General features: G+C 45.9%; 1 protein-coding gene across 3 annotated transcripts in view; it reads left to right on the forward strand.

The window, feature by feature from the left end:
* Positions 1 to 21749, forward strand: part of PEAK1 (pseudopodium enriched atypical kinase 1) — an 88753-nt gene that overhangs the window by 39638 nt on the left and 27366 nt on the right. For all 3 annotated transcript variants that reach the window (XM_048519700.1, XM_048519698.1, XM_048519699.1), the window contains exon 3: positions 18163 to 21378. In XM_048519700.1, coding sequence (XP_048375657.1) covers positions 18278 to 21378 — 3101 coding nt within the window. In that variant the 5' untranslated portion in view covers positions 18163 to 18277. The remainder of the gene's footprint in view (positions 1 to 18162; positions 21379 to 21749) is intronic.

Genomic DNA, 21749 nt, shown 5'->3' on the forward strand with positions numbered 1-21749 from the left:
GTGTTTGTTGTGAGGGGGGAAGGGTAAGGAGCTTGTAAGCCCCTTTGAGTCTCCTATAGAAGAGAAAAGGGGATATAAATCCATCTCTCACTCACTAAATTGCTCTGTCCTAGGATGGTCTTCCTTTGTGATGCCCTGAATCTCTGGCCAACTAAGCCAGGAACTTGATGGCCATGCAAGGCCACAGTTCTGTAAGCACTTATTCTTGACCTGTTTTTGCTTCCTTGGATGTTGCTCTAACATACGTTCTTAACACTGACATATGCCTTAGAATCTTCGTATCTGTATATCCTTAAAGCACTTTTGATGAATAGCACACCACTGTGATAAAAATTGCACTGCATTTGTAAGACGGTTAAAACCATCAATTGCCCTTCTGAAAAGCTTTCAGGAGGGGAAAGCCGGCTGGAATAAATGATATGATCGCTCTTATGTATGTACAGACTAACTTCTAACATTACACCAAATAGCAATAATGACAGAATGAAGAAAAGACAGCAAAAGGCAGCAGTTTAAGGAGATTCCCTTGGTTAAGTGAGATTCATTTGTAAAATGAGTGTTTGAAGGACATGCCGAATGATATGATACGAGAGGAGTTCCTGCTTGGTTTGGGATGGGTCAGGGAGTACGATTTGGGCAGGGCTTTCTCAGCCGAAGATGCTTTATTTATTCGTTCATGTGATCTGGACAGGAAATGCAAAAGGCTACCCTCTGAGCAAGTGGGTTTTTCTCTTGAGAACCACCGGAGGATGCAGCATGGGAAGGCGTTCTTTGCTTTGGATACGTACTCCACCGGGTGGGCTCTTGCCGCCGGAGAACACATTTTTTCCACTTGACTCACTGAGTGAAATGTAAAAGAGCTGTGTGACTTCTAAATTTACGTTCGGTCAGAATAACGTACAGCTATCAGGAAAGAAGGGCATTTCTTCACATTAAAAGGAAGGTTGCACCTTTTGGTGGAGTTGGAGGAGCAGCAGTGACGTAGGAGGTTAAGAGCTCGTGTATCTAATCTGGAGGAACCGGGTTTGATTCCCAGCTCTGCCGCCTGAGCTGTGGAGGCTTATCTGGGGAATTCAGATTAGCCTGTACACTCCCACACATGCCAGCTGGGTGACCTTGGGCTAGTCACAGATTTTCAGAGCTCTCTCAGCCCCACCCACCTCACAGGGTGCTTGTTGTGAGGGGGGAAGGGCAAGGAGATTGTAAGCCCCTTTGAGTCTCCTGCAGGAGAGAAAGGGGGGATATAAATTCAAACTCTTCTTCTTCTTCTTCTTCTTCTTCTTCTTCTTCTTCTTCTTCTTCTTCTTCTTCTTCTTCTTCTTCTTGATGATGACTTGCACTTCGTTCTTTGACTCTTGAAGCAGTCTGTTGTACTTAATTGAACCTGACAACTTAATGCTGGACAGCTCGATTCAGATATCATGGCAAACCATAGTTTGCACTAATTACAGTTTAGAATCCAATGTTTAGTGTGACTTTTTTGTTGTACAGCGCTCAGGCTGTAATTTGGAGTTGCTTGTCTGCTTTCTTTCACCTCTCAGCACTTTGTACCACAGATTCATCTCTGCGGCACAGCAGCCTAGGGGGACAGGAGGACTGGGGAGTTGCCATAACCCTGGGTTGAGCATGTGGTTTGGTAAGATCTAAATTGGGCCTGTGAAAGAAAAGGCCTACCACTAGAAGAAGAGGAGTTTGGATTTATATCCCCCCTTTCTCTCCTGCAGGAGACTCCAAGGGGCTTACAATCTCCTTGCCCTTCCCCCCTCACAACAAACACCCTGTGAGGTAGGTGGGGCTGAGAGAGCTCCAAGAAGCTGTGACTAGCCCAAGGTCACCCAGCTGGCATGTGTGGGAGTGTACAGGCTAATCTGAATTCCCCAGATAAGCCTCCACAGCTCAGGCGGCAGAGCTGGTAATCAAACCCAGTTCCTCCGGATTAGATACACGAGCTCTTAACCTCCTACGCCAGTGCTGCTCTTAGGCCTACCACTAGACACCTACTGTATCTTGCCCGAGTTCACTGCCAGCTACCTGTTCATTGAACCATGAAAATGCATCTGCTAGTAGTAGAAGTTGCTTCTGAACTAGAACACCGGACTTGGAAAAGGGGCAAACATTGGCCGCCTCTTTGGATCCCCATTGTGGAGAAAAGTGGGGTACAGATACAGTAAATTGTGTGAATCTCAAATTGGACATTATCACCCTTGTTTGTGAGACGGTTTCATATTTGCTCTAAATCTGCGAAAGAAATCGTCACAAATGACACCCCTTTCCAGGTACATTTGTGTTGAGGTGTGGGTCGCGTCCGAGAACAGATGTTCTGAAGTTCTCGTATTTGTATCCTAGGAGTTTCTTCGGAGAGGCAAGGCTGCTTGTTCTTTTATAATATGATCTACTTCTCCGATTCAGTAATCTTTGTTCTTTTTGGGGTTTTTAAAGTGGGTTTGTAGCATGCTGAGATAGAAGTCATCATTAGTTCTCCAAACAAATGTTTTCCTTAGCCTTTTGAAGCCTACTGAGGATGATTTGAATCTCAACAGCAATTATTATGTGGATTTTTTTAAAAAAACAAGGGAAACATAAGCTCGCATTCTGCTTTGTTGCAACCGTAAATATTTTGACGGGCCGTTGATAGGTGGCTGCTGGAAAGGCTTACTCAGATACAAGATCCATGTTTTTGATTCCCTCTGTGGCTTGCGATCCCTCTCCCTTTTGGGGTTTAACAATCTAGAGAGCAAAAAATCAGCAGTTGGTTGGAAAAGAAGAGGACGTAAAGGAAACACGACACGAATAACGAAATGTAAAAAAAATCCCTGTCCACTCCTGGAATGTAGAAAGGAAAAAGGGGAAACAGCAAGAGGATCCTGGTAGAAACCCATTTCGCACATGCACACGAGTACATTTTGGTTTCCCCAAAACCTCACAGTAGCTTTGGGTAACTGCTTCTTAAAAAGAGAGAGAGAGAGAGAGAGAGAAAGAGTTCTGCCCCCCCCCCCCCGTAGTTTTTTTGAACCAAAATATGCAAGGGGCAGTTTTTTGCCAAACTTTCTGCTCTGCAGGCACAGATACTCTACATGAAGTGGAAAAAATGGCAAAATAATGGTCCGCGACAGACTGCAACATGACGCAAAATTGCATAATTTCGACCTAATTGGCTGTACGTCACGAACATCTTTAAATTTATCCCTGAAGTCAATGCAAGTGTTTCCTTGGCTCTCTCCTGGAAAGAGATTTTAAATCTCAGTAAGTACTCAGAGAGACTTAAGGACTATTTAACGGTGTTTGTATTTTCTGGGCCATGTAATTGTTTTCATAACCTTATGCTCATAAAAAAAAAACTTGGGAGTTACTTGATACCAGCATCAGCTTTGCCACTAACAGCTGAGCACAGGCAGATGGCAAGCAGGACTTTGCATCATGTCCCAGCATCTTCCTCTTCCTTGATTTTTATTTTTAGCATCAAGCCTGAAGAAGATTTGGAGAACTTGGGAGGTTGCACACAGTTGTGTGTCATTTGGTTGGTCCTGATGGAAGCTACGATGTGGGTCGTTTGCAGGGTGAAAGTCATCCTTTGCGGTTTCTGCTTGCCCTCTCTTTCTCCCATTGCATTCCTCAACCAGATAAGTTTTGCCTTCTTTTAATGTGTCCCTTTGACTTAAAATCATAGAATCATAGAGTTGGAAGAGACCTCAAGGGCCATTCAGTCCAACCCCCTGCCATGCAGGAACACACAATCAAAGCACTCCCGACATATATTCATCCAGCCTCTGTTTAAAAACCTCCAGAGGAGACTCTACCAGTCTCCAAGGCAGTGAATTCCACTGTCAAACACCCTGATAGTCATAAAGTTCTTCCTAACATTTAGGTGGAATGTCTTTTCCTGCACCTTGAATCCATTACTCCTTGTGCTAGTCTCAAAGGTAGCAGAAAACAAGCTTGCTCCCTCTTCGACACAGCATCCCTTCAAGTATTTAAACATAACTATCATGTCCCCCCTTAACCTTCACTTCTCCAGACTAAACATCCCCAGCTCCCTAAGCCTCTTTTTGTAGGGCATGGATTCCAAACCGTTTACCATTTTGGTTGCCCTCCAAAATGTAAACCTCTGACATTCCCCGTCTGATTTAAATCAATGGAACAAAAAAAACCCACCTCCAATTACATTCTGAGTAGTAGAATCCAACATTGAACGGCATCAATAAATTCCCAGATCAGGTAGCCTTGCGGACATGGGCACTGCGGATACTTGCAGCATAAATGGGAACGGATCAGGAACCCCAAATGTCAATGTGGACGCTAAACAGTAAATCATATAGTCAAGGAGTATCCACTGATAGCCATGCCAAGCACCTATGTCACATAGAAACAGAACAGCAAAATTTGGAAAGACTTGAAACAGACTTATGTTTTTAATTGATGTATTGGATATATTTTTAAATGGTATTTACATTTTAAGTTGCTGAGATTTTAAATGGGCGGATGAATACCCATGAGGCTGAATTTCTCTGTAGCACAAAATAACGTCGCACAATAAATAAAGTACCCCATTAAAGTCCTTCTCCTCCCTGAATGCTGTTCTCCTCAGGCTTCGCCCCCAAAATCTCCAGGTGTTCTCCCGGATGGAGTAGTCCATCTTGGGGGTTCTTCTCTCCCAAGATGGACTACAACCACCCAGGAGAAGACCCCTTCATGGTGAGTATCCATTGGGTCCTTCTGCTGGATGGAGTAGTCCATCTTGTGAGAGAAGAACCCCCAAGATGGACTACAACCACGCAGGAGAAGATCCCTTCATGGTGAGTATCCAATGGGTCGTTCTGCTGGATGGAGTAGTCCATCTTGTGAGAGAAGAATCCCCAAGATGGACTACAACCACCCAGGGGATGAGCTCTTCATGGTGAGTATCCAATGGGTTGTTCTCCTGGATGGAGTAGTCCATGTTGTGAAAGAAGAACCCCCAAGATGGACTACAACCACCCAGAAGAAGACCCCTTCATGGTGAGTATCCAATGGGTCATTCTCCTGGATGGAGTAGTCCATCTTGTGAGAGAACAACCCCCCAAGATGGACTACAACCACCCAGGAGAAGACCCCTTCACGGTGAGTATCCAATGGGTCGTTTCCCAACCTAGACCTGGCAACCTTAAGTCTCCCATATACCTGTCAGTGAGTGACATCAGCACCGCGACAACTTGAAAGTAGAGACGAGCTCAGGAAACTTACCGAGTTTCTCGTTTATAACTGGGAAGATCTGGTTTTAATGCCTTTTAAGTACAGCAGGAGATCAAGGAATAAATGTTCCTCTGATTCTGCCGAAACAGAATCTGGGCCAGGAATATCCGGAGGTGCATCTGGCTCTACTAACAGGAACATTCTTTTAATCACTATACCGTTCCAATGCCTTTTGTCTTCGCTCTTCGCTCTATAGTTTGCAGCTTTAAGAATCCTATCTTTTGCTTTCTACTAAATGCGTCGCCTGTCCTATCCTTTGCTCAAAGGGGAGAAAAATCACATCCTACATCTGGATGGGAATGTAATTCTTTTTTTTTTAACCCACCGCGTCCCTTCGTCTCCCTTTCCAGTGGTGCTAATAACAACGACTGCGGGTAGCGATTCCAGACTGACAAAGGCACAATTTCCATTACTATCCTTACAATGAACAATAAAAAATTGTGTAAAAACCAAGCCGTAAAACTGTGTTAAGAATAAAAAAAATTGTGCATTCGGTTGCTATAGAAACTAACCAGCCGCTCGTTCCAGCAGCCTGCAATGTCTGGGCTGCAGCCTTGACAGTATTTTAAATCAGAATGTGTACATTGACTCTTTTCTTCTAATTACGAAGCGACACGCTCACTGTTGTGTGCAGTGAGTTTCCTGGTCGGGCACATCCCAAAGTATTGCTGTTATTACACTTTATATCTTGCCTTTCTTCCATTTGCACTGTTCATAAGACATCTGTCATCCGGGCATCAACCAGACTCGCATTAGATCTCAAACGAGCTCAAAGCTGTCTTTGGTCGGACTCTTTCTGAATTTAATTCTTGTTCCATTCTGCTGGCGACTTTTTTTCTTTCAGTGCAGAACTCACGACAGATTTTTTTATTTCAGTGCAGAATTTCACGCCGGCGACTCATCTGGAAGAGCGGCCCCTCGAAACCTCGGGCTGGCAAACGTTTCCATCTGTGTTGCAGTGCGGCTCAGCTAGCGGGGAGGTTGGAGACAGTAAGGCTGAAGTTGGCTAGACTTTCAGCATATATGTGGATCCCCATGGAAAATTGGGAGGAAACCTGTTTTAACAACGCATTCGTGTTTTACCTGACATATTGCAGTCTGACTTTGTGCGTTCACGAAGGAAAGAAACCCCTCCTTTAATTCCATTGCTATGAAAGGACCGGAGGGTTATTTTTATAGAAGTAAAGCTACTGATATAGCAGTGGCACACCATTAAACGCTGAGCCAAATGCAGGGATTTGCTTAATCTTTTTTTTTCCCCCACTGACTGGGTTTCTAAGGGTTTATTTTTCCTAGCCATTTCTAATTTCAGGACACCTCGCGAGTGCTACCTACTTTTCAGACGCCCTAATGAAATACGGTCGTAATTATAGTCGTAATAGTTCATTAGTCAGTATTTCAGGAACGGCGTTTTAACCACCGGAGCCAAAACCTGGGCAGGGATCGGCACACTCGGGGCATTATATGGACCCAGCGGGAGGAGGCTCGAGTCTCCTAGAAATGATGAGAAGGTTGAGTCTCGGTTCGTTTTCTAGTGTGAAATTGCGTGCCTGCTTGTTTGACTTGGGGCCCTGACCTGGGTGGCCCAGGCTGGCCCAGTGGCATCAGATCTCAGGAACTAAGCAGGGTCGGCCCGGTTAGTTCTTGGATGGGAGACCATTGAGGAAGTCCAGGGCCTGCTACACGGAGGCAAGCAATGGCACACCACCTCTAAATGCCGCACACCTCTAAATGCAACCGTGGCTAAGGGGTGAAGAGCAGGGGTACCCTAATCTGGAGAACCGGGTTTGATTCCCTGCTCGGCCACTTGAGCTGTGGAGGCTTATCTGGGGTACCAGATTACCTTGTGCACTCCCACACATGCTAGCTGGCTGACCTTGGGCTAGTCACAGTTCTTTGGACCTCTCTCAGTCCCACCCACTTCACAGGGTGTTTGTTGTGGGGGGTGGGGAAGGGCAAGGAGAGTGTAAGCCCCTTTGAGTCTCCTTACAGGAAAGGAGTCTCCTTACAGGAAAGTTTGAGTCTTACAGGAAAGTTTGGATATAAATCCAAACTCCTCCTCCTCTTCCTCCTCCTCCTCCTCCTCCTCCTCCTCCTCCTCTTCTTCTTCTTCTTCTTCTTCTTCTTCTTCTTCTTCTTCTTCTTCTTCCCTTAAAAACCCTGTGGAATTGCCATAAGTTGGCTGCGTCTTGACATCACTTTCCACAGTTTGTTTTAAGTAATGGCCAGGAACAACTCGACACAAATAATTTCCATCCTACAGTTTCTGCCTAGCATTATGGCTCTTCTCTCTATTTTATCCCATGTGGCATTTACTAGTTAACAGAACTCGTTAAGCTTTCCTCTGTGGCGATATTACATATTATAGAGCTATGAATGTAATGTATGATGTAATTTTGGTTTCCGAAAGTACCTTTGACTGTGAAGTACAAGAATGCAAAAATGGTTGAACCGTACTACTCCATTTCTACCTTTTCGTGCCCTCTGAGTGTTTTTAGTTAGCCGTAGCGAAGTACAAAGCTTGCTACCTGTGTATTTGAAATGAATTTTTTGGGGTGAAAATATCACCTTGATTCATTGTGGCAAGAGATGATGGCCATGGATTGAGTTTAGCACCACCCCCAGCAACTGTGTTTGATCCAAGATCTAGATGTCTCCATGTTCATTATAAATATGTGAGAGCCGTAGAAAACAGGAGACACAGAGGTTGCTGTCAAAGATTCTCAGTCATTACAACAAGGAACAGAAAACCAAGGTGGATTCAAACTCGGCACTCTGTCTCCAGCAGCATCAGCTAGATAACCTCTGCAAGCCAATAAAGGAGGGCATAATGGACCTTGGTCATCAATACTGAGAAGTGCGTTGCTTCCAAAATGGGGCAGTATCATCGAAATTGCCCCCGCTGCAAAACGGCATGGCTGTGCTGAGTCTCCTGCCTTGCCTTCGCAATAACTGCACCGCACTAGTTTGTGGGCCTAATTGCCCAAAGATTTTAAGCAGATTGACGTTTGCTCTATTTACTGGAATCAAATTCATTTTTCTCTTGTCTGATGTAATTTCCTCATTGATCCAGCGCTGCCGTAATTCTTTTGTACGCGGGACATCGGTTCTTGTCTTTTTCAATTCCTCTCGCCTGTTGTAGCATGTGGGTTTCCTGCCTGTGAGAAGCACGATGCGAGTCTGCAGTGAGTACCTTAAAAGAGAAGGATTTCTTGCATATACCTTCCAGTCGAACCTTAACAGAGCGATCGGAAGCGGTATACACTTCAAACAGTGTGCATTTCGGACAAAGAATGCTGCTCTGTATAGAAAAAAGCATGAAGACTCCCGTTCAGTTTTCAGGGGTAACATCTGTCTAGGACAGTGGTGGCGAACCTTCGGCACTCCAGATGTTATGGACTACAATTCCCATCAGCCCCTACAGTTGGCAATGCTGGCAGAGGCTGATGGCAATTGTAGTCCATAACATCTGGAGTGCCAAAGGTTCGCCACCACGGGTCTAGGATGCAGTTTGTGCACCAGAACCATCACGGCTTTGTAAAATTAATAGTTTTAGGGGGAAAAGACCCATCTAGTTCAGTAGTCTTTTTCTGAGAGTAACCAGCTGGGGGGGTGTGGAAGATCACAAGAAAGCTATGGAAGCAATAGCTGCTCCCAGCAATCTGGTATTCCCGGGCCACTGGGCCCCTTTTCTGGGAGGTTCTACTTAGCTCACATGCCTAATAGCTCTTGATGAGACCTAACCTCCATGAATGCGTGCAGTCCATTTAAAAACCATCTATCCAAGTGCCCATCATCATCTCTTTGAGTAAGGTCTGTAAATGGTTTATGTAAGAAGTACGTCTTGGTTACTCACTGTGAAGGGCCCTTCTCCTGGTAGGCTAGGAGGACATCTTGGCCCTCCCTGGTTCATCACTAGTCCTCCTCCTTTTCACATACATTCTACACAGGTTGTTCTGTTCTGTACCTTTCTGTTCTCTTGTTACTGTTATCTCTGAGCCTAGTTCCAAAAAGTGTATGATTGTCACTTCAGGTTACCTTTTCATGTTTTGAAGTTTTACACTGCTTTGTCAGAAGTTACTGGTTAGAACATGGCAGTTGGGCTCCTGCAGGAAGTGACATTAAAAAGTTTCCCACCTCTTGCTGAAGGACTGGAGAAACATCCCATCCAAGATGTCATCCTAGCCTACCAGGAGAAGGGCCCTTCACAGTGTGGACTGGGTCCCTACCCTTCTATCATTTCAGATATTTTCTGTACCTTTTCCCAGCTCAGCGCATGTGGAATCAGACATTGGCAAACCACCTCTGAAAATCTGTTGCTTCAAAACCCTACTGAGTTGCCACAAGTCCGCTGTGACTTCACAGCACTTTCCACCGACAACTTAACTTCCAGAATAACTGTGCATCTTCCCTTTCTCCACCACAGAGGAATACATTGCAGGTGTTTTAATCACAGAACACAGAGGAATAGATCAATAGATAAGATACTTTGATTCCAGTTAGAAGCATTCTTTCCTTGAAGGCAGCCTCCTCTTCATCATGCTTCATTCAAGAATGTGTTTTGTTTAAATAATATAATGTGGATACAGTTTATATATGTATTTTTCCCTAAGCAGCAGTGGCGTAGTGGTTAAGAGCAGGTGTACTCTAATCTGGAGGAACCAGGTTTGATGCCCTGCTCTGCCGCCTGAGCTGTGAAGGCTTATCTAGGGAATACAGATTAGCCTGTGCATTCCCACACACGCCTGCTGGATGACCGTGGTCTAGTCACAGTTCTTCGGAGCTGTCTCAGCCCCACCCACCTCACAGGGTGTTTGTTGTGAGGGGGGAAGGGAAAGGAGATTGTAAGCCCCTTTGAGTCTCCTACAGGAGAGAAAGGGGGGATGTAAATCCAAACTCTTCTTCCTCTTCTAGGGTCGCTATTGTAGTGATGCTAATAAGGGTCTGCCAGAGCAATGCCCACACTTCGTAATGGAATCCCGTAATTAGTATATCGGTATTTAAAGCCAAGTACCTTTTGTCCACTTGGTTTCCTTGCTTCTCCCGAGCTATTACAGTTCTTAAATGCGTGAGTGTGACTGGCATGCAAAGGATGTTTTTCCATCTCCCAAGGCTGCCAAAAGCGAAGAGCGAAGCAAAGTTGGGATATAAAAAGTAAATCATTTTATGATTATTCATAGGAAAAAAATAATCTTTCCATCAGAGCCAAAAATAAAATTGGGATTGTTATGCAAATACTTTTTTTTTTCACTCATTCAGCTCGGGAAAGCTGGTCTGTCATATTAGAAATACAAATCAGGCTTGAATTATAGGAGGCCATGCTTTTGCTAAGCAGTAAGCTGTTGTCTTGGGAGCAAGCGCTCCCGAGCTCAAGTTCAGCTTTCCCTGCCATAGCAATGGTTCCTCCTTTAGGAAGATTGAAACTGAGGAGAATCCGATTGCTGTTTTTGATATCTCCTTACAATGCCAGTTGGTTACTGAAAAGCTTATAAATAGGCTAGTTGTGAAGAGGCGTAGCGCCATTTCTGCCCACCTTCAGTCCTCTAAACAATCCCTAGAAAATTCATAAAACTAAAACTTCCTGCCTTGAGATGGGGCAATATAGCAGGTCTCAGTGAACCGATACCTCTGGTTCTTTCTAGGTTCTATTGACCTTGAATTAACTTTTTACTTTTTGTGTGTGTATGTGGCCCTTTTCAACGTGTGTCGTGTTTTACAAGACACAGTCGCTGTCAGATCAAGAGACAGCCACGTTTTAACTTTCTTCCCCGACCAGTGGAATGCACTCTCCTGCTCTGTGTCTTGTTCTGCCTTGGAAAGGGAGTGCTGTCATTTGACGATCAAATGCTACCCAAGCAGGATTTGCTTGTGGGTTTCCCACTTTCACACCCCGTCCTCTATCAGTTGTACCCCCTTGGCCAGATGGTAGTTTATTGGGCAAGTAACTAGGGAAAAATAACCACCTGGTCTTTCTCTTAGAAATGGGGTATGTGCATGCGCATATACAACACACCCAGTGGTGGGATCCAAACATTTTAGTAACAGGTTCCCATGGTTGTGGGATTCAAACAGTGGCGTAGCACCAATGGGGCGGGGCGGGGCACGATGGGAGTGTGGCCGGGCATTCGGGGGGCGGGGCATTAATAATTTCTCTGTTACTGTAAAAAAAACTCTTACTGTAAAAAAAAAGTTCCTAATTTCCAGCTGGTATCTTCCTGTCCATAATTTAAACTCATTATAGCAAGTCCTATCGTCTACTGCCAACAGAAACAACGACTTCTCCTCTAATTGACTGCCTGTCAAATACTTAATACTTTCAAATACTTAATTTTGTTTCTAGAAATCAAAAGAAGGATACTTTCCTTAAACAAGGAACTTTACCATATTTCTAAAACATGTTTTTAAAACTGCCCAACAGGGAGAATTATCCCATTTTCTACCTTCGCTAACCAGCCACATAGGAAACAACAGGACTTTATGATTTTTGGACCTAATGGAATTTCTAACGGAAAAGCAGACCCAATTAGTAACCCCCTTTTGGCACACACAAATAATTAGTAACCCACTCTCGGGAACTGGTGAGAACCTGCTGGATCCCACCTCTGAACACACCCCCTTGGAAACCCAAACCGGTTGTGTTTGGATGCCAGGTATTTTATCACCTACCACAAACAGCTTTCCACAAAAAATAACTTGACCTTTTTTTCCCTCGGACACGATTATCCGTTTGCTTCAATTATTGCTTTATCCTTTGACTGCACTAAAACATTCTGGTCTTCCGCACTTTGACACAACAGCCAAGCAATGGTTAACTTTCAGACTGGAAGTCTTCCAGCCAGTCGGCAGCCACTTAATTAGTAGTTGAGGGAGCTGACTGATCGTGTGTATCAAGTGAGTGCTCTGGGGTCTTGCTGAAATGTGCCAAGATGTGTCCATAGGGCTCTGCAGAGAAGTAGTTTCCATGGGTATTGGCATGACTCACGCTGTACTCTACTATCTGGTAACGCTGTGTCTCTTTGAAGTAGTTGGCCTCATTTCTGTGTACTCGCATATAACAGAGGTGTAGTTCGCAAATAACAAGCCTTCGTTTATTATTGTGGACTAAGCTGGGGGGGATTCTTTGGGTTGCTTTGAAAGTGGTTTGGGAAGGACACCGCTTCCTATAGATTGTCCCATTACCACTTCTGGTCAAACTGGTTTTACAATTCAGAAACCTGTTTATCAGAGGCAAAGATGGGGACAATATGTTATAAACGACATCACATCTTTCAAATATTCTGCTTTTGGAGGGGAAATTACCCATCTGTCTCTTCTATCATCCCTTTTCTTCCTTCTCTCATACTAATGGTCCACAGGGCCTAATTTTGTTTACTCAGACTGGCGGTGATCTTCAGGATATTGGGCAGATCACCTGCTACCTGAAATTCTTCAGGCTGAAGTACTTAAAATCGGACCTGTGATCTTGCACCTGTAAAGCATCAGTGTATCTAACACAGTGATTCTCAACCAGGGTTCTGTGGTACCCTGGGGTGCCATGAGCAAGTCCCAGGGGTACCGCGGCAAAGCTACTCTCCCGCCGGCACCAGCAAGGATATAAGCATAAGCATAAGCATAAGCATTTTATTGTCATTGTGCACGCACAACGAAATTTACAGCAGCATTCCTCGATGCACACAATTTCAGACTCATACAATTTCAGACTCATGCAATTTCAGACTCATACATCATCATCCTCCACCCATCCCTACATAGCCCCAAATACATCAATATGAAGCAGCGGAGTTTAGCATAGCCACAGCTCTAGAGTAGAAGCTGTCTCTAAGCCTCTTTGTCCTAGTTCTGAGGGCCCTGGGGGCAGGGCCTGCCACAAGGTCTGCAGCCACTTTCCACCCACCCCCACCCCGTATTTCCCTTCACTCTGGGAGGGGAAGGTGGGGGGAGGATGGTAGGGGTACCGTGAGATATGAAGAGTGAGGTCAAGGGTACCGTGACGTCAAAAAGGTTGGAAAACACTGATCTAACAGTAAAACTCCTGGGTCCTGCGTAGATAACAAAAGCCATAGAATGGAGGCTACCCATAGTCAAAGGAGAGATATATACATACTGATAGCACTCCCCACAACAATGACTTTATAGATTGACCCCTTCTCAAAAAAAACGGCCTCCAGTCTAAATATGCTCCTTAACTGATTCAATACTGAAATCAGTTGACAGGCTAGAAAATTGGGGGGGGGGGGGGGAGGCTTAAAAAGATGGGGAAATTGGCCTGTTGAAGCCCCTGCTGATGAATTATTGAATCTGAGAGAGAAGGAAGGGAAATTTCTACCTCATTCATTCCTCCTCCCCCCCCCCAAAAAAAAATTGAAGGGAGATTAGCCTTATAGAACCCTTAACAGGATATAAAGCATTCCGAAGGTAGGCAGAATTTGAATCAGAGGAGGAAACTTTCTAAACATACTCAACCACTGAACAGTATTCAGAGGCATAATTATTTCTACCCACATATGCCTTTTTTTAAAGAATTTTTTTTTAAAAAAAAAGTTAATTACTTTTGGCTCAAGCTGGAGCCATTAAGCCCATTATGGATTTGCCCTTGTCTATAAAGGGATTTTGCTTGTATCATCACCCTTCTCATTGCTCAGTTGTGCTCTTGCCCTCGGCCGATTGCCGTTTTAATGCTTGGTTTTATAATGATAGCCGTGGAAGAAATCTCAACAGTCCATCTAGCGTATGCCCGCTTTATTACTGAGTGAGTACTCTGTGCTTGATAGTGATCACATCTTATTTGAATGGAGGCAATTAGATTGATTTTTTCCACAGATAGTTAACTTGCCACATCCTATAGCCATGTTCCTGGCAAGGACTTTCCAGGTCTGTTGGTGTATGCACATGCGTATGCACATCCCCTCATTTTCAACACCCTGTCATATATCGAGATGCAGCTGTTGTCATTTGCTTTCTGTCCGTCTGAAGATCTCTGACCACGGCCAGTTTTGCAGGACACTAGAGCAGCGCCCCCACCCCCTGTTTAGTCTTAATAGCTTTTGCAAGAGGAAAGGGGACGAGTTTTATGAAGACCTTCACTGTAACGCAGAAGTGCTGGAACTGAAACGCCTCGCACGATTGCGGTGGGGATGCAAATGTGATGGGAGGAATTCAAGGGGGTTCTTTTCCAAACGCGCTCACCCTTTTATTATTTGCCCACATCTTTGGCATTTGCTTTTCCAGAACAGAAGCTGGCAAATGTTAACTGATCCATCCCATAGTGATCTGCATGGGCGATGATGAACGTTTGGTTCCTCCCTTTGCTCTTCAAGCCAGGGGTGGGCTCCTGAACGGCAGCTCTTTTGCAAAAGCTTTGCCATTGATGAATAATTGTTAGCAAGCTGGGGGTGGGTGGGGGGGGGGGACACAGGTAGTCAGGGATGGATTTTAGTGGCTGCAGCTCATTTGAGAAGACGCTGACACTGAGAAGCCCCTCCCCCCGCCAGGTGAAGATCAAAACACTCCGCCTGCTAGGCTGAAGAGAGAACAAACCAGAACCCACCTCTGCTGTGGCATGGAAGCATCAGGAGGTTAAAGACAGATTACAGGCTGGCGGTGTTGCACTTGGAAACGATCGCCGTGCACACTTGTCTGCATCGCCCGCTAAACGAGTCGAGCATGTGTTTAAAGGGAGGCTTTTTGCAGCGGAGAGCATCGAAAACACATGTCTAATAGGTGCATTCATTTTAATAGGCTCATTCATTGAGCTGGCCTGATTAATTAGTGCATGTCACCATCTGGTACTTACAGAGACTATTCATTTTTAGAATGCTGGAAATTGCAGGGAACCGGGCGCGCACCAATTAAGTTCCTTTTAACTGGATTATGTCGGTATGAAGTGCCGGTGTAGGAGGCCTTCATTGTGATTCATCCCGCGCGCATCGAAGGGGACCTGCCAGCCTGGAATTTTAGAACAAAGAAATAGCGCCTGAAACGCATGTCGAGGGAAGATGACTGCGTGCTTTTCTTTCGCGAGGCAGCCTACGTAAGCACAGGAGTAGGGGACGGAAGTAGTGGCTTGTAAACAGGTGGAGACATCAAGTTTCTGATGTTCACACTGGGTATGGTACAGATGTTCTCTTTTCTAGCCTTTCTTGTGATGCATTTGCCATTTCCTCAAGGAAGAAGCATTTCCCCATTCCTCAAGAACATAAGAACATAAGAACAAGCCAGCTGGATCAGACCAAAGTCCATCTAGTCCAGCTCTCTGCTACTCGCAGTGGCCCACCAGGTCAAGATCAACTGTTTCACACAACATTTGTTTGCATCAAATAGCACAAGAGAGCAGTGTGCTGTAGTGGTTACAAACAAGAAGGGACGAGTTTGGATTTATACCCCACCTTTCTCTCCTGTAAGGAGACTCTAAATGGCTTACAAGCTCCTTTCCCTTCCTCTCCCCACAACAGGCACCTTGTGAGGTATGCGGGGCTGAGAGAGTCCTGGGAGAACTGTGACTAGCCCCAAGGTCAGCAGGAATGTAGGAGTGCGGAAACACATCTGGTTCACCAGTTAAGCCTTTGCCGCTCAGGTGGAGGAGTGGGGAATCAAACCCGGTTCTCCAGATTAGAATCCACCTGCTCTTAACTACTGCACCACGGTGGCTGTCAGTCTGATGGACTCTACTCTGAAGAACTGGGTTTGATTCCCCCCTCCTTAACATGAGCAGTGAACTTTAATCTGGTGAACTGGGTTTGTTTCCCCTCTACTCCACCTGAAGCTTGGAGATTTGGGGTGGAGCTAGTGGTTTTGAGAGTAGAACACAGAGGAGTATAGTCCATCCTCCTGAGCAGCCATTTTCTTCAAGGTACTGATCTCTGTCATCTGGACAGCAATTATAATAGCAGGGGATCTCCAGGCTCTACCTGAAGGTTGGCTGCCCTAGCTATCACTTGTACAGAAGCTACAGGCCGTGCCTATTTTTAGCGAGCCCTGTAGAAGACGCTTCGGTGCTGCCTTAGGAGAAAGGAGATTGCTAAGGTGCATCAAGTAGCACAGTGGTGGCGAACCTATGGCACTCCAGATGTTCATGGACTACATGGCCAATTGGCCATGCTGGCAGGGGCTGATGGGAATTGTAGTCCATGAACATCTGGAGCGCCATAGGTTCGCCACCACTGAAATAAGAAAGGAGGAGGAGGAGTTGGATTTATATTCCCCCCTTTCTTTCTTGTAAGGAGACTCAAAGGGGCTTACAAACTCAATTCCCTTCCCCCCTCACAACAAACACCCTGTGAGGGAGGTAGGACTGAGAGAGCTCAGAAGAACTGTGACTAGCCCAAGGTCACCCAGCTGGCGCGTGTCGGAGTACAGATAGCAGAAGAGCTCAATTCGAGTTCAGCAGCACCTTGGAGACCAACCCGATTTTCAGGGCATGAGCTTTCTGCCCTCAAAGCTCCCTTCATCATATTGGAAACCATCAAATAGCAGCGTCAGCTTCCAGGAGCGTCGGGCTGCCGTGATGCGGTGTTGGAGCGCCATCTGGTGCTCGCCGGGAGGAGGGCTGTGTATCTTCTGTGGGGACCGGCAGTTAAGCAGATTGACAGCTAAGTGGAAATGCCCAGTTTCGTTGCCAGCATTCGCGGAATGCCGCTGAATGGCAAAGGACAGCCACAGTTGCTTGCTGAGGCGGAAAAAGCTGTTGCCGCATTTGGGGAAATGTATTTGATGCTTTTCCATCAGCCACAAATAGGTGCATGTTCAATAACAGCCACACGCAGTAAGGAGGCCGCTAAATTGCCATCAGAACAGCGTCTTTGACTAAATGGGTTTCTTTATACATTGTTTTTTCTCTGTGCAAATGTACATCCAGACAAATTAGGTGCAAACTGTCTCAGAATTCAGAGTGGCAGAGTTCTAATACTGTTAACCATGTAATCACAGACCACTCAATAAGAGATTCCAATAGTTTGATTTCTTTTTTAAAAAAAAAATCACTGATGCCATTGGGCAAATCCACCATAACTGTACTTTTTGTGAAGCAACAACGTGTAGCTGAATTTTAAACACGCACGCACACACACACACACACACACAGAGGCAACATTATGTGAGAGTGAACCAGGCCTCTTACCTCAAGTAACACTATGGTGCCGTGGCATAGTTTGTAAGGCAGGCTCACTGTGTTTGCAACCTTGCTGATTAGCTGGGAGGATAAAATAATGTGATAAAAGATTGTCTTCCAGGTCAAGTTGTTTGAAGGTGTCAGTCTAATAACAGTTTGTTCCTCGTGGGGCAAATAACAAAAACATTTTGAAGGCTCCTTCAGAGAGAGATGCTGATTATTTTGAATGACTGGGTCAGGAGTTCCATTCACAGTTGCATTCCAGTTCTAAATGAGTACATTTGGAGGAATGCAGCCCCTTTACAAACCTACTCTTTTCAAATTCTAATTCTAATCTGGAGAACTGGGTTTGATTCCCCACTCCTCCACCTGAGCGGCAGAGGCTTATCTGGTGAACCAGATGTGTTTCCGCACTCCTACATTCCTGCTGGGTGACCTGGGGCTAGTCACAGTTCTCTGTGGACTCTCTCAGCCCCACCTACTTCACAGGGTGTCTGTTGAGGGGAGAGGAAGGGAAAGGAGCTTGTAAGCCCCCTTACAGGAGAAAAAGGTGAGGTATAAATCCAAACTCTTCTTCTTTTATTAAGATTTTGTGTTCCATAATTATGCACAATTTTATATCATAGACTTCTGTGTATCATATGTGTTAAAGTCACAAAGTCAATAATTGAGTAAGGTCATGGACCAGGAGGATAAAGCATACATTAACAGTGGTTATAGCAACAAATGTCTGAGTATAAATACTTCCAAACGTTCTCTTGCCGTTGATTTGTAGGTTTATATTCTTATGTGTTCCTCTTCCTCTTTTATCTCTTCTCTATTTTTAGGATGGCCGGAATTTGATTTTGCAGCCATGCTAAATAAACAAAGACGAATCCAACGAGCGATTGTCTGAACATGCACTGAACAACTCTGAGCATCAGGTGCGGAGCCCTGGGGAAGATGTCTGCTTGCAATGCCTTCACCGAACACGTCTGGAAACCTGGCGAATGTAAAAACTGCTTCAAGCCAAAAAGTTTGCACCAGCTGCCTCCGGCCTCTGAAAGCCCTCCGGTTTCAAATACAAACCTGAAAACCAATGCGAACAGCCAGCGCGCTAAGAACACGGGAAGTTTTCGTCCCCCTGTGGCCAAGAAACCAACCATAGCTGTGAAACCCACCCTGATGATGATAGACGGACAGAGCGTATGTGGCGAGGTCAGCCCGCAAGACCTGTGTGAGAACAAGCCATCAGTTGTAGGGTGGAATCAAAACAGAGCCATCTTGAACAAAAAACTACTGAATAATAACAATGAAGGAGAAATTGAAGTGTATAGCCAAGTTCATAGGCCTTACGGGAATGCGGATGGTGTAGGTAAGGCTCCTAATAACAGTAACGGATTGACAGAAGTGTTGAAAGAGATTGCAGGATTGGATTCCACCTCTCATCAGACAGGAAGTGAAATGAGTTCAAGGGCAGCGTTCTTGGGAAGAATTAACAATTGCTATAAGAAATCCCTCGAGAGAAAGATCCCTCCAAGTTGCATGATAGGTGGCACAAAAGACCTCCACAATAAGCACGTTGTTCTGAGCGGGAGCACCGACGTGATAAGCAACGAAGGCGGCCGTTTCTGTTACCCAGAATTCTCCAGCGGGGACGAGAGCGAGGACGATACGTTTTTTGACCACATGCAAGAGGACCACGAAAGTTGGGATGAAAGCGACGAGGAGCTGCTGGCGATGGAAATCCGCATGAGGGGACAGCCACGCTTTGCGAATTTCCGAGCGAACACGCTGTCCCCTGTCCGGTTCTGTGTTGACAAGAAGTGGAACACGGTGCCTTTGAGGAACAAGTCTCTTCAGAGGTTTTGTGCTGTTGACTACGACGATAGCTACGATGAAATACTGAATGGTTACGGAGAAGACCCCATGATCCTTTATGGGCCAGAGAGCGTGCAGAGCATGGTGTCCTCCAGTTCTACGTCGCCTGATTCTTCTTTGACCGAAGAGTCTCGTTCTGGCACGACCAGCAGTTCTTCTCAAAGACTCTGCAACGGCGGATTGTCTCCCAGTACTCCAAAGGATATCAAATTAATTGAGGAGGGATGTGAAAGTTTTGGCAATGACCAGCCAGTAAAAGGGACGGCCAGAAGTCCTCAAGATGTCACCAAGGTTTTGGAGACTCACAAGGCTGTGCTTGCCCTTAGACTAGAAGAAAAAGATGGGAAGATTGCCGTCCAGAGTGACAAGCAAGAGTGCAGCAGTCCTTCAGATAAGCCAGGTCAAACGGCGGGTCCAAATATTCTCCCTAACGAAGAGCAAGCAAAACCTTACAGAGTGGTGAACATGGAGCAACCAGTGTGCAAGCCGTACACCATAGTGGACGTATCAGCCGCAATGACCCACGAATGTCTAGAGAATCAGACAAGAAGCATAGATACAAAAATGACTCCTTCTCATCCAAATCCGTCAGATACTACAAGTACAAATGTTACATCTCAGCCGGGATCATCCAATCAAGTTCATCCCAATCTTAAAAAATCTAGCACGGTCCGATACCAGGAAGTTTGGACTTCCAGCACAAGCCTACGTCAGAAGATACCGAAAGTGGAGCGAACTGCTAATACTCCGGGATCTTCGGCGCCTCCAAGAAAGAACATCCACAAATCTGCCCCTACTTCACCGACATCAACAAATATTTCAACAAAAACAATTCCTGTGAAGTCTCCTAACCTGTCTGAAATAAAATTCAATAGCTACAATAACGCGGGCATGCCGCCCTTCCCAATTATTATCCACGACGAGCCAACGTATGCTAGAAGTTCGAAGAATGCTATCAAAGTTCCCATTGTCATAAACCCAAACGCCTATGATAACTTAGCCATCTATAAGAGCTTTCTGGGGACCAGTGGGGAGCTGTCTATTAAAGATAAAATGGCAAGTGTGATAAGCCACACCTACGAAGAAATAGAAACGGAAAACAAAGGGTCTGAAGCCGTAGCTGGCAAAACTGACCCTTCCCAAGCCAAAGGGATCTCCAGTAGCACCGAGAGAAGACTAGGGTCAGTAGCCCAGAAGGTTCAAGAGTTCAACAGCTGTCTCGGGAAAGGTCACCCGTCGCCAAAAAGTTCTGGCCGCAACTCCCCAACAAAAATCCAAAGAACCGTTCAAGAGCCTGCAGCCAAACTGGACGAAGCCCACGAGATGTTGGACGGCAGCCGGGAAAGCGCCTGCACGGTGCTGTCCCAGATTGTGGCTTCCATCCAGCCTCCGCTGTCGCCCCCGGAAGTGCCTCAAGCCACCCCCAAGTCCTGCAGCGTCGAAGAGCTGTATTCGCTGCCCCCAGACGCCGATGCCAGCAAAAGCATCCCGGCGCGTCCCAAATCCCTCTTCACGGCACAGTCCTGCCCTGAGGCCAAGCTAGCCAAGTCCGCAGAAATGGCGCAGAAGGACACCCTCGCCAAGTCACCAGTCACGCCGTCATCGAAGCCACTGCTCATTTCACAGAACGCCCCGAGTCCCCAAAGCGAGCAGGCGCCTCCGTTCCCCCCTCCGCGATCCACGTCCTCGCCTTACCACGCCAGCAAAGCGCTGCAGAGGCATTTCAGCAACTGGACCAAACCCATGAGCCCCACGCGGTCCACAGAGGCCGAGTCAGTGCTGCATTCAGAAGGGAGGCGCGCCGTCGACGCAAAGCCCAAGCGGTGGATATCCTTTAAAAGCTTCTTTCGGCGCAGGAAAACTGAAGACGAGGAAGACAGGGAGCGGGAGAAGGGGAAACTTGTGGGTCTTGACGGAACTGTGATCCACATGCTCCCGCCCCCTCCCGTGCAGCGCCACAACTGGTTCAGCGAGTCAAAATCGGATTCCAGCGAGAAACCCTCCATCGTTTTCATGTTTAAGTGCGAACAAGCCAAGCTGGAGGCGAGGTCGGACCAAAGCAAGACGGAGCTGGAGTCCGCGGTTGATGACGACCGGAAGGAAGGGGAGAGGTCTCCTGAGATCTCGGGAGGAATCCGAAGGAGCCATTCTTCCGCATCTCAGCTTCCGCAGGAAATTATCAGGTAAAATGTTTAACACAGTTTCTTAATTTGGCCATCTATAATTTGTTCGTCCTCCCCTTCAAACTTTTTCATCCTCCCCCTTAAACGCTGCTGAATGGGGACAAGAATATTGTTGTAAATGTTGGGAAGAGCCGTTTTCACTAGAGCCAACACCAGAATGTTCTCCAGAGTATATTTACAAGTTCTGCAAACTGTTGTTTGTAACTGAATATGATAGGACTAGTGGACTGTCACCGACTTTCCAAGTACCCATTGTTTTGCTTCTTCCGGGCAATAGAGCACTTTGGTCTTTCTTGTCTTTCACTGAAGCTCCTAGTCATGGGTTCCTTCTCTGGCCGTCAGTTCACAAGAGAGCAATGTAAGAACATAAG

This window comes from Sphaerodactylus townsendi, linkage group LG17 (genome assembly GCF_021028975.2).
Source record: "Sphaerodactylus townsendi isolate TG3544 linkage group LG17, MPM_Stown_v2.3, whole genome shotgun sequence".
Taxonomy (NCBI): domain Eukaryota; kingdom Metazoa; phylum Chordata; class Lepidosauria; order Squamata; family Sphaerodactylidae; genus Sphaerodactylus; species Sphaerodactylus townsendi.